The sequence below is a fragment of the Bombina bombina genome, chromosome 7, assembly GCF_027579735.1.
Source record: "Bombina bombina isolate aBomBom1 chromosome 7, aBomBom1.pri, whole genome shotgun sequence".
Lineage (NCBI taxonomy): Eukaryota > Metazoa > Chordata > Amphibia > Anura > Bombinatoridae > Bombina > Bombina bombina.
The window spans coordinates 613,279,801-613,293,789 of record NC_069505.1 but is presented as its reverse complement, the minus strand read 5'-3'; the positions used below and the strand labels follow the sequence as shown (position 1 = coordinate 613,293,789).

The following is a 13,989-nucleotide window of genomic DNA, read 5'->3' as shown; positions in this document are numbered from 1 at the left end:
ATGTGGTCTATTATGATATACCTCAAATCAGATACACAATGTCCATTCTCCAGAAAGTGCCAAGTCACCGGCTGGTCAGATTCTCTATTTTTGATAGCACTGCGAATGGTTGGCCATTCTAGTTCTGAGATCATCTTGGGTCTTACCCACATAAAATCTGCCACACGGACAGTGTAGCCGATATACAACAAACATGGTTGTGCAGGTCACCCTATGTCTCATCTAAAACTTTTTGTTCGTCCACGGGTGTATAAAGAAGCTACTTTGGGTTAGACCCCCACAAGTAGTACATCCACTACACTGAAAACAACCTTTCTTGGGGGCACTTAACCATGTACTGCTGGTGTAACTCTCTCTATGGTCAGGGCGTAACAAAAATTCCTTCAAGGAGCGCCCATGCTTGAATCCAATGATGGGGGTGTCCATCTGCTCAAATGGTAGAGATTTATCCGTTGCAAGAATATCCCAGTGTTCCTTCAACGCTTTGGGAAAATTTACTCTTTCTGGGTTGCAGGTTTTTGTAAAAATCATCCTGCTCTTATTGTCTTCTTTCTTCACCTTAGACAATGCCTGGTATTGTGTCATTTTTAAGGTGTCACTTAAGGCCTGATGAATTTATGTAGCGCACATGGTGAGCGAACATGGTGAAATGTGGTCAGGTTGGTGCATGGTCAGCGCACATGGTGAAAGGCGGTCAGGTTGGTACATGGTCAGGTTGGCGCATGAGTAATAGTTTTTTCCAGTTGCAACTCTATTAAAGTCTATGGGGATAAAACGATAACACAGTCACAGCATCTGATTTCCAGCTGTTAGCTCTCATTGGGTTTCTCGCACATGAAAACAATGTACTTTTAATGTAATACGCGCACTATTACACCCAAGTTAAAAGTTTACTTTCAGCGATGTTTATGCTAATTACTGCTCCACCTGTAATGTAATAAAGGACGACTTGGAGGTAGTGTATGTGCATGTCCAAGATGCTCTGCTGCATAAACATGTTGGCATTCGGAAATTTGTGCAGCGATAGGCAGCATATACATATATATTTACAGGAAACACGCCAACTGTATCCCTTTATAACTGCTTTGGGCAGTTACTTTGTTAATAAATAAAAAATTCTACCCTGAAATTAACTGACTTGTAATGGTTGGTTATTTATCACAAACCCATAAATGGGCGAATTTGCCCGTTTAGGGGCGTGTGATAAATTAGCGCTCCACTTGTAATCTAGCCCTATATTATTTACTATAAAGATGTATTGGCACATTATTTGAGACACATTTATAGATTCAGAAAAAATAAAAAGCCACTTTAAAAAGGCTTATTTTTTTTTTTTGGGGGGGGGTCACTAAAAACAATTGTATATGTATCTATGTTTAAGGTGATTACATTTGAGCATTTCAGAAGTACTTCCTAAAAACAATAGAATTTGGGTAACGGTCATTGCATTATTATCATTCCATTTTATCCTCATCGATGTAATAATTAGTCAATAGCACATCAGGGAGTTGTATTAACAGTGGAGTACCATTTAGCAATCTGCCCTGGGATCAACTCCCAGCTGTCTCAGAGAAGTCTTTTTATATCTGTTTGTTCTCTCATGGACAGGGATTCTGTCAGCTATGGCAACAAATGGATTGTCAGGTAATGTGTACACATAGGAAATTAGAAATGATTGCAGACAAATAGCATTTACTGTTCAAGGATACATAAAAAATGTACTTGATAGAAAGATAGATAGATAGATAGATGATAGATGTATAGATTGTATAGATCGTATAGATGATAGATAGATGATTGATAGATAGATGGGATGATTGATAGATGATAGATGGCTAGATAGATGATAGGTAGACAACTGTTAAACAAATAACACATAATAAAGGTAGATATATTAGGCTAGATTACAAGTGGTGAGCTAACAGTAGCACAAGTCTCAATATCAATATTATGGCTGAGCTAAGTTTAGTGCAGTATTACAAACTAATTTTGTAAAAGTCAAATTAGCTGAAGACCTTGCATAAAGGCTAAGGTGTCAAAAAATGTGCACCAAACATTTAAAAATACAGTTAAACTCATATAAACACTATCTGATAAAAATGAGTCATAACATTTTTTAATAAATAATAGTATTCTATTCTAGTATTCTTAAATAGTATTATAAGAGTGAATAAATTATATGAAGATTATAGTTTCCATATTTACTTGTTGTATTTTACAAAAGATGTATTCATTTTTTAGAATATGCTTAGAGGTGATGGATTAACCCCTTAAAGACAGTAACATACCCTGTATATCACCTGTCACAAGGGGTTCTCAAGGCTGTAACAGCATAGGTCTAGCTAGGAGCGGCAAGACCATGCTATTTCTGCATATACATAGACATATATATATAAATATAAGTGCATTGGAGTAAAGTGGCTGAAAACATGTATAATACTATTTATGCAATATTCATATTTTATAAAGTGTTATACTGTGTTTTTAGTGTAAATATTTCACATTCCAATGTTCTTCACATAGGGGAATATGTTTTAAGTATTTTAAATAGATATTCCTATAAATATCTGATTATTTCTATACCTATATATAATTATATTATATATATTATTATTATTATTATTATTATATATTACACCAGAGCGGATATACTTCATATGTTCTGGTCATGCCCCAAAGTTAAACAACTATGGCTGAAAATTATTTACTGGTTCAATAAATCATATAAAGTTACAATTGCCCTTTCCGCCGAGGATATTATTTTCTTATTTCAGCTAAAAGATGTTTTTAATAGTAATACTGTAAATGGCCTTAATACAATTATTCTGGCAGTAAGAGTCTGTATACTTAAAAACTGGAAAGCCAGGCATGCACCCGGACTTTCTATGATTTTTAAAACTCTTCAAAATCAAATTCTCTTTGAGTCACACTACCTGTGTGATGTATCTGAGAATAGAATTAAGAAGTTTCTATGGAAATGGTCTCCTGTTATTTTGTCTTTCCCAGCTGCACTCCAGAGAGTGATCCTCTCCCCATTCTTAGCTTCAGTGAGCTTCGCGGAACTGACGCTATTAAATGTCTTTCCACATACCTGGATTGAGCGGCCTTGAGAGGAGTGTGGGGTAGAGGCGGAGGGGAGGGGGGGTAGGACCAAAGTATGTTTTTTTTTTGGTTTGTTTGTTTGTTCGTATGTTTGCGCGACTTTCAAGTTTTGAAGATTATCTTGTATCATGATGATTAAGTTTGTTCTTTGAAAAAATAAGGGAAGAAAGGGGAAAAAGTATGTAAAGAGCAGATAAGGAAGAGAGAGGACCCAACAGGTATATATTTGATTTTAGATGTTTTACATTGATATACCTTAATTTGTGGATTTACAGATAAAATCCTTACAGTGTTGTTTTTTTTCTTGCTTTTGTTTCTTTGTACCACACAGTATGCTGGGCCCTGCGTGGCGCAAGATTTGTAATTTGATTCTCATGTATCTACTGTTCTTTACATATAAATAAAGAGAAAAAAAAAATAAAAAAAAAATAATTATGTATATATGTATATAGGTATAAATATATATTTGTGTAAAAATCCATCAGATATATATTTAAATATCTCATTAAGAATAAATAGAACACATTCTGTTATATGCCGAACATTAGATCCTCTTATTTTGCACTTTTAAATAACCGCAATCGTGTTTGTGCGACTTGTGGTGTTTTTTCAGCTTTTTCAGCTCCATTCAAGTCTGTGGGGGAATGCAATTTTGCATTTGCAACTTCTCAAAATCTATTTGTTACTGCAACTTTTTACTTTTAACTCATAATACGAGCGTGAATCTCAGAGCACAAAAAAATGACTTGTAGAGGTTTTAATGCTTGAACATGAGCGCAAGCTATCGCTTCACTCATAATCTAGTCCTTCATTGGTTGCACACTTTAGTGACCCATTTATATCTGTTCTTAATTGACTTTAGAAGAGAAAGAAGCTTAAGTTACCCATTGCTTTATAAACACAAACTTTCCACTTATTCTTTTAACATTAAAACAATGAATTTAGTGCTAGATCACAATTAGTTCGAAAATGATTTATTTCTAAAAAAAATCCTATTAGACTTTAATGGTGAATTTCATTTATAAAATCATTAGATATGAGAACTGAGCATGGCCAGAAATGTTTAACATTGAAACACAGAATAAAATAGTTTGATCAAAAAAAGTCAAAATTTGTTTTCAAGTTGTCAATCCTAAAAATTCTGATGGAAATTTTTATTCTAATGGATTGGAATTCAGTTTTCAAATTACCCTTATGCAAAGAAATATTGTAAGGTAATGAATGATATATAACGCTTGTGGTAAATGGATTTTTTTTTTAGTAAGGAATGGCTTCAAATTTAGTACCAAGATATTTTAATTAAGAATTTAGCTTTTTTTCTATGGGTGGCACTGATATTTTAGGAATTATTTAAAGGGACAGTCTACCATAGAATTGTTATTGTTTTAAAAGATAGATAATCCCTTTATTACTCATTCCCCAGTTTTGCATAACCAACACAGTTATATTAAAGGGACCTTAAACATTTGTCATTAGGGTTTTGTGTTTTTTTATTCATAATGTTTTTTTCAGTTTTGAAAATGCAAATCCCTTTTTTTTTATTATAGGTGTTCTATTTTTTATTTTATTCTTTACATTAACATGACTTTCTGACCGCTCCGTGCAGACATGGGTGAAAGTGATATTGACAAAACCGGAAGTCTACTTATTGCTGTGAGCGTGCACACATATAGGAGATTACCTTGATGCCGCCTGGATAATAATGCATGTCACAATGTTATTATTGTTATTATTATTGACAATAGTGGAAATAGACATCTTTTATTCTATTTGTGAATATATATATATATATGTGTATTTGCATTAACCCATTGGCTGCCAAAGAGGACTGCAAAGCATCTCCCAGGCTGCCAATGGGTTAACTACTTTAATGCCAGACACGCTGCCCTACAAACACCACATTCTTTGTAAACACTGGTTGAGTCTCACTGATCTAAACACCCGTCTAAAGGTGTTGTTGAAGCTTTCTCTCCGCTGCACTTTTCGTCCTGATAGGTGCGCGCCACCTCTGAAGCTTGGTAGGAGAATCCAAGGCACGCGCATCGCGCGCACTCAGTCACAGCCCCCTCACCTCCCGCACTGCCAGTAGAGTCCAGCGCGCGCTTGATTGACAAGCAAGATGTTGGTGCTGAGAGAGGCAGGAGGGGATGCAGCAAAAGCATCAGCAGCAGCAGTCACCAGTCACCGTTTACTGCACGCTCCTGCAACAACCACCGGCAGCTACAAACACAGCACTCTGAGGGACAACACATGTCCACAACCCCAGTCATAGCATTGAATAATATAGGCATCTGGCAGCTCCAATATAATAAAAGCAAGCACCTTCTGAAATGCAATCTCCCTACACCGAGAGGCCGCGCAGGTGTTGTAAACGGCTGCAATTGAAATAAATAAATCTATGAAGCTTGTTCACAAAGTTAATGAGAACGAGCTTCATAGAAGGGGCAAAGACTTTACTTTGTATGCGCATGCGCGGAAGTGAAGAAGGGAGTGCGCATTGAGTCCATATGTTATCGCATAGAACGTGCGTTACAACATGTCGGCCAGCACCGCATTCAGTAGGCGGTGGTTTAGGGGTAATATTGAAAATAAAAAATAATTGTGCAGATGCTAGATAAAGACATAAAGAAAGAAATAATGTATAAAACAAAACAAAATAGATTAAAAAAAATTATAATTACATTAAAACAGATGGTGTTTAGGGTCCCTTTAATATACTTTTTACCTTTGTGATTACCTTGTAACTAGGAACCTTCTTCCAGCCCCCTGATCACATGACTGTGACTGTTTATTATCTATTGTCTTAAATTTAGCATTGTATTGTGCTAGATCTTAAATAACTTTCTGTGTCTGAACACAGTGTTATCTATATAGCCCATGTGTACTTTCTGTCTCTTTGTGTTGAAAAGAGATTTAAAAAGCATGTGATAAGAGGCAGCCCTCAAAGGCTTAGAAATTAGTATATGAGCCTACCTATGTTTAGTTTAAACTAAGAATACCAAGAGAAAAAAGCAATTTTGATGATAAAAGTTAATTGGAAAGTCGATTACAATTAAAAGTCCTATCTGAATAATGAAAGTTTAATTTATACTTGACTGTCCCTTTAATTATCTAATTATTGTTTGAGTCATTGTTATGCAGGATTAGTTAAGAAGTCAGATTGAAGGAGGCGCTGATCCAGAGGGATCTTTTTGATAGTGAAGATACTTTGTCTTGTAGCAAAGATATAATGATAGAAAATCGGTTGTTTATTAAAATCCACAATAAGAGCTTCTTTCAGAAAAATACAGGATACTTTATTGGCTCAACACTTTTCAACGGTTGAAACGCGTTGAGCCAATAAAGTATCCTGTACTTTTCTGAAATGGTGTAGCAGGTTAAGAAGCAGCAATTTGATTATCACTGCTTCTTAGATTGCAGTTACAGGCTTCATTATGTTTTTGTATTTGATGATTAAAGATCACTTTCCAAAATGTGGAGCATATCCTATGAAAAGGTATAAATCATTGGTTGGTCACATTTGTTATTATTTCAAAGGGTTTTTGTGATTTGTGGAGCATATCCTATGAAAAGTTATATAGCATTGGTTGGTAACATTTGTTTTTGCGATTTTAATTGAGAATTTTTTGTACAGCTTGAAGAATATTTTTGAAATGCTTTGCATTTTTTCTTTCCTTCCAGATTTGAAGACAATGGCTTCAACATTTAGGTGATGAATATTAAGCTTTGAGAGAGAATTAAAGAAAATATATCAAAATGGAATGTGAGTACATATTACAAATATGCCTTGTAGGTAATGAAAAAGAAAACAATGTTGTCAGAATTTTTTAAAAATCTAATTTAAAGTCCACTGTATTCTGATTACTTTATAACATTTTGGATAATCTCATGTAGTAAATTAACTTGGTAACTTTTTGATACCTAGGTTAACATTTCAATAAAAAGTGCTGATATTAATTTATTACCTCAATATAATTCTGATTTGCTCACTTATTTAATCTCCATAAGAGGGGAAGAAACATTTATTTATGAAATCAAATAAAACATTTTGGTTTTAGTTGACAATCTTCATGATATCAGCTCCTTATCAAGGTTTCGGTTTTGGATGGATCCTTGGATCCTGCAACATGAAGTTTTGATTGATCACATTCCAAAGTTTATTTAGCTGAAACAATACTGTGACCATGAATGGATTTTCATTTCAACCTCACAAAAAACATGTTTTCAGTTAAAGGGACGTAATACTCACTTGAAAGTGATGCAACATAACTGTAAAAAGCTGACATGACAATGTTTATAGTAATGTTGTGGGAAATGGAATCTCAATACCTAAGACAGGTATAGAGACAATGCACTTGCACTACTGAAAGCTGAATGTATGTGTAGCAACTGGCTTAAATGAGAATACCTTATATAGGCAGAAAAAATATATAAAATACCCTATATAGGAATTATCTATGAAAGTTGGTATGAATTTTTAATAAGGATATATTCCTTAATAATTAAAAATTACAAAAGTGTCACAATAAAATTACAAATGGTACCAATGGTCAATATACAACAAAACACACAAAAGAATATAAAACATAAAATTTGCAAATCAAAGATCAAAAATCAAAACATATAAGTATAAAACAGATAAATACAGGAATACAAGTCTATAGGCAGTCCGTTAGTGGAGATGCAATAAGCAAGAAAAAGTTTTTGCAGAAGTTTACTGTTGTTAGAGTGCTGCAGACAGAAAAACAACAGAAGAGACATCCTTTTAGGCAAATACAATGTGTTCATAAACAAAGGTGAGCTTTCTTACTTACATCGGCTGCTTTACTTTTCGTCACAATGATCCTGAGACCTCCAAAAGTAGACTGTGACTATATGGCTGCTTTGTTTTTGAAGATAACAGCCACTTTTTTATGTTCCTTTGAGCCCCAAAGGTGCAATATAGCTATGTTCTTATTTGGCTGCCTTAATAGACTTACAGTTGTCCGGGGACCTCCAAAGATTTACCTGCAACTCTGTTGCTATTTCCGGGCAGCCAACTCTTAGCGTGTAGCTCGTATTGCAGGTAACTTCTGTATAGCTACGGTTGCCGTGAAGGGACAAAAACAGATGAATATTAGAGCAACGCATTTCGGCTTTATACTTATGTGTTTTATACTTATATGTTTTGATTTTTGAATTTTGATCTTTGATTTGCGATTTTTATGTTTAATATTTTTTGGTGTGTTGTATATTGACCATTGGTACCATTTATGATTTTTTATTTTTTAAATTATTAAGAAATATATCTTATATAGGGTATTTTATATATTTTTTCTGCCTATATAGGGTGTTCTCATTTAAACCAGTTGCTACACATACATTCAGCTTTCAGTAGCACATTGTCTCTATACCTGCCTTAGGTATTGAGATTCCATTTCCCCTACATAGTAGTTCTAATTAAGGAGAGAGGGTTTCCTTAATTCTATATGCACTTGTGTTGTATGTAAATTTGTTTTCAGCGCTGTGCCATTTTTTCTGTTATAGTAATGTTATACATAGTTGCAAACACAGCTGTCACATAATGCTACAGACACTCTACAACAGCAGAGTTTGCAGCTAGGTATAACATTGTTTTAAGCATTTTTGCAAACACTTGCCTGATTGTTAAGGACATATGCAAACTCCTGAGTTCACCTAGGATTAATATTTAACAAAGGATACCAGGAGAACTAAGCACATTTAATTATAGAAGCTAATTAAAAAGTTGTTTAAAATTCCATGCTCTATCTCAATCAATAAAAGTTTAATTTTGACTCGTCTGTCCCTTTAAACAGCAGCATTATTGAGTATAAAGCTGGCTAGTTTGTAATGATAATACTGTAAAAGTGTTGGTTTTACATTTGTTTACAATCACTGAGTTGTTTCAAGTGTATTTTTTTCATTTTTAATGAGATTTTGGTCTGCAATCAAGAATAACAGTGTAGGGATGTAATATATTGTAGACAATAGAGGCCACGCCTACAGTTTCCTGTAACAGGAGTATAATCATTCACACAATGAAAATCATGAAAATAAGATTTTGAGTTTGGATCCATTGAGAATATGTAATCAAAACTTATAGAACAGGGGATACCTTTGTTGAATATTTATAATATTTGGAAGAATATTTTTTTAAAACACTTAAAAAATTCTCTTCACAAAAAAATCTACTGTAAGGTGTAAAATAAAATAAAAAGGGGTTAAGCAGAAATGCTCAATTTCATGGCTTCACAATATTTCTATTACTGTTAACACATTGTAACATGAGATTTTATATTATAGGGAAATGTAAATACCCCTGAACTACATATAGTCTTATCTTGTTTGGGCCAATGTGATAACTGACACAAATCACAGTTTAAAAAATGAAAATACTGTAACTTAACATTAAAGAAATACATTAGCTCAATTGAAATAGTTTAAGTCTATGGGGTCGATTTATGAAAGTGCGAGCAGACATGATACGATGTAGCTTATCATGTCCGCCGCACATCGATAAATGCCAACAGCATACGCTGTCGGCATTTATCATTGCACAAGCAGTTTTTGTGAACTGCTTGTGCAATGCCGCCCCCTGCAGATTCGTGGCCAATCGGCCGCTAGCAGGGGGTGTAAATCAGCCCGATCATATAGGATTGGGCGGATTGATGTCCGCAGTCTCAGAGCAGGAGGACCAGTTATGGAGCAGCGGTCTTTAGACCGCTGTTTAATAACTGCTGTTTCCGGCGAGCCTGAAGTCTTGCGCAGAAACAGGGGCATTAAGCTCCATTCGGAGTTTGATAATTCAGCCCCTATGATTGCTAAATGTCATTTCTATATGTTGGAGTTGAGATTTTAGGGTACTGTCAATGTGTTCTGCCCCTGAGCATCATAACCTCCTCATTCTAAAAAGTCTTTGAATATCACAAATAAGTAGAAAAAGCAGCTTAGGAATTTGATCAAGTGCCTTTAAATATCAAATTTGAAAAGTAAAAAATAATCCTAAAAACCTATTAAAAAGTTTGAACAGGACTGTCCCACGTTGTGTATGCTGCCTTTTTATTTGCTAGTAGATCCTTTTTGGGTCTTAAATTTAAAAGAAAGTCAAACTCAAAAAGGTGCATATCCCACAGATTGTTAACTATATAATAACTGGGACATTTTTTAATGAAATTAATCAGAGCAGAACATACAAATAGAAAAAGTTGTTTTTGTTGTTGTTGTTGTTTTTTTTTTTTTTAATGAGGGGTTACTTTTCAGGGCAATATTTGAAACATGTGAAATAATGTATTTTTATTAACCATTTCCCAGCCAGGGTAAATATAGAACTAAACAGAATGGCCTGGAACTACCACTCCCCAATTACCAGATCTACAAAATTCACCCTTTTCACAATAGAGGTAGATAATAAACTATAAACCTAACAAAAAACAAGAAAGCAAAGGACCAGAACATTCTCTTGCCAAATAGCTACAACAAGCAGATAACTCAGTACCAGAGGGCTAGGAAGGGGAGAGGCAATAAACAGCAGCAATGCCATAGAGTTCACATGTTACTGCCTGTTCCAAGCCAAAAAAAAATTTGCACAAAAAAGGCCTGGAACTTCTACTTTCCTTGTAGCCACACAATCAATGTTTCCCATTCCACAAGGCTGAGAGAGAGATAATGATATAAAGGTCAGGAATGCCCCTTCTCAAATGGCCACACCAAACATTTTCACCAGTTTCACAAGGCTAGGAGGGAAAGAGACAATGAGATAAATACCTACTAAATAATTCACAGTTAAAGGTTTATTCCAGACATTCATTTGTTTTCAAAAATATCCCTGAAATGCACACTTTTTAAGGCCACAACTACAAAATCCCCTTGTTCATTTAGCCTATGAGGCAGTCTGACAATTAGCCAGAGACCTACAAAGTTATCCATGTCCAAGTGTCTTTTCCAGGTTATGAAGGGTTGGCACAAAAAGTCCACAGACCGGCCTTCAAATCCACATCTAAATGTTCTATTCAAAATATCTTTTCCTGTAACAGACACTTGGGCATAGGTTTAATGCTGTGTTTCTGGGTCACTGGGTATGTGGTACTCATTCTATCTTTTCTTCATAGAGTATATAGGCTGTTATACCTTTCTATTCTGGTTGTCATTTAACTGATTTAAATAAATAAATTACAACATGCAGATAAAAATCAGTTCCATAAGCTTTTTCTGCAGTGAATATGTCTCATTTACAAGGGCCCTATTTTAGAGACAGACAATAAAAGTAACCTATTTGTTTGGTTTGTTTTGCCTTGGATCTTGGGATCTTACTCCAAACAGATAAGCTTAAAATAAAATTCTTCATGGAGTTTTTACTACACTTCAGCTTTATTTCTCTAACATAAATAAAATGTAGAGGCTTAATTTACCTAAATTATTTAACACAAGCCACCATGGCTCTCATGGATAATAAATATATATATATATATATATATATATATATATATATATATATATATATATATATATATATATATTTATATATATATACCACCATTGGAATTTTTAACCTAACAGAAGAGAATTATCAAAAAACTAAAATTATTTAAAAGTTTACTTGGAGTATAGTATATGTAGGTGTTGAAAAGGGAGGAAGATTGTCACATGACTTATCCGCCTTATATGTTATTCTATTTAATACATCAATGTACTATTCTCTCAAATTCTCACAATTCTATCCAAAACGTCTTATTTCTCTCTATTCAACTTCTATAGCAGTTTCTTCTTAATTATTATATCTGTCATTACTTTCCTTCCTCCCTGTTCTTTTTTCTATTTTTTCTCTTTATGTTCCTTGTGTTTTTCTATAGATTTACATTACTTTCCTTTTCATTTTGTCCCAGAAAATATATATTTTTTTCATTTATAATAGATCATATCAAGCTATTTATATTTTCCATATTCCCCTATATTCTCAAGTTTTCTTATATTTTTTTCGTGTCACTACATTCTATTTTTGTTTCTACTTCTCTTAGAGGATGTAAACATCATGTATTAGGCTCCTCTAACTTCTCAAAGTAGCTACACTAACTTATATATCTTAAAATACAAATTTACATATCTGAGATAGAGAACATTTCATTAACGAATCCTATCTCTTCCTGACAGCTAACCATACTTCCATCTCTCAAGGAAAAAACGCTTGTGCAAACAACACATCAATAACTGTATTTATTCTATCACCATTTTTTGTTTCTGCAAAAAAACAGCTTATGATTTTTATTGGTGTTTTACTCTTGTATCTTCTGGCTGTGTTTGGTAACATGATTATAACCATCCTTGTATGTGCGGTGTCCCGACTGCACACACCAATGTATTTCTTCCTGTGTAATTTATCAGTTCAGGATATTATTTATGTATCTACCATTTTACCAAAGCTATTGGCCATCACAATCACACCTGACAGGAGCATTTTTTTCTCAAGCTGCATTACACAGTTTTTTCTGTTTGCCTTGTGTATTGGTACAGAATTTTTCCTGCTGACTTCCATGGCATATGACCGCTATGTGGCCATTTGTAATGCTCTACGCTATTCTCTCATCATGAACAGGATGGTGTGCATCCTTCTCGCCACCACTTGCTGGATTGTTGGTGCTTTAAATTCATTGGTAATCAATCTAATGATGTCTAAATTATCATTTTCTAAAGAACAGGAAGTCAGTCATTTCTTTTGTGACCTTCAAACAGTGCTAAAGAACTCCTGTAGTGATACCACAATCATAAAGGCATTAGTAGCCATGCAGGGTTTATTCTTAGGTTGTTGTCCATTTATACTAATTTTGACTTCATATATGTTCATCATGCTTACCATCCTGAAGATTCAAACCTCAGTTGGAAGACTCAAGGCCTTCTCAAGCTGTTCCTCACATCTTATGGTGGTCTTTCTATTCTATGGGACCACTTTGGGATTGAACATGAAACCAAAGTCTGAGGATCAACAGGAAATAGAAAAAGTTCTCTCTATGTTGTATATTGCTGTGGTTCCAGTGTTAAACCCACTAGTTTATAGCTTGAGAAACAGAGAGGTTTTCAGAGCTATGAAAACTTGTTTTAAACACGTGCTTCCATTTTAGATTCAATTTACCTTATAGGGACATATTCTAGATTGTTTGAAGAGTTATGCTAGCTATATGGATTGTTGCTGGGTTCTCAAATTTATGTCCATTCCAATCTAGTATAAAACCATTAAAAACCTGGTTGTTATTATTAGAGATGTATATTTGAGCTTCAGACAAATGCAAATCTGTCAGCATTTTGCTAATTTGTCTTGTTGTCCGATACATGAACAGTCGAATACTATACTGGACAAAAAAAAATGTATTGCATGACCAAATCAATACATTCATTTGTCGTAACATTTGGCACCAAAGAAGGTGCAGGAAGGGGAGAAGAAAGTAGATTGTTTGACTAATCAGCTTCTTTGTTTGTGATGATGTACAGGTGTTCTGACTATTAATGTGTCTATTTTCCCCTGTCCAATCCAACAATCATATTATTAATGCTTGATGTTAGGAACAGCCTGTCAGACACTTAATGTTAATTCTTGCCATACAGGCATGTGCAATAAAGCCTTAACCTGGCATAGGGAGGTGGGAGACAAGGGTAAGCTCAGACATTTCCAATCACTTTGACTAGAACTATTGAAATGTACAGTTCTGTGACTTCTTGGCCTCTGTAAGATAATTATTGACTTAAATTAAGTTAGCAAGTTGTATGTTTTTTAAACATTGAAAGGTAGGTTCTTTTAATTGTTCAAATTCTATTTTTTTTTTGTTAAAATAAGTTATCTTTATTAACTTACATTGCACTTTGTATTTTCTCTATTGTAAAATAAAACACATCTTCACA

The 13,989-nt window shown here is 34.2% G+C and overlaps 1 protein-coding gene across 1 annotated transcript; it reads left to right on the top strand.

The window, feature by feature from the left end:
• The first annotated feature begins 641 nt into the window (after positions 1-641).
• On the top strand, positions 642-13,214 carry LOC128636710 (olfactory receptor 5V1-like). Its single transcript, XM_053689697.1, has 2 exons — positions 642-714; positions 12,610-13,214. Exons 1-2 carry the CDS (start codon positions 642-644, stop codon positions 13,212-13,214), a joined length of 678 nt encoding a protein of 225 aa, XP_053545672.1.
• The last annotated feature ends 775 nt before the right edge of the window (positions 13,215-13,989 follow it).

Coding starts and splice junctions, on each gene's coding strand:
- LOC128636710 (XM_053689697.1), top strand. CDS start 642: ATGGTGAAATGTGGTCAGGTTGGTGCATGGTCAGCGCACATGGTGAAA. Junction 715..12,609: donor TCAGGTTGGTACATGGTCAG/GTTGGCGCATGA, acceptor GTATTGGTACAG/AATTTTTCCTGCTGACTTCC.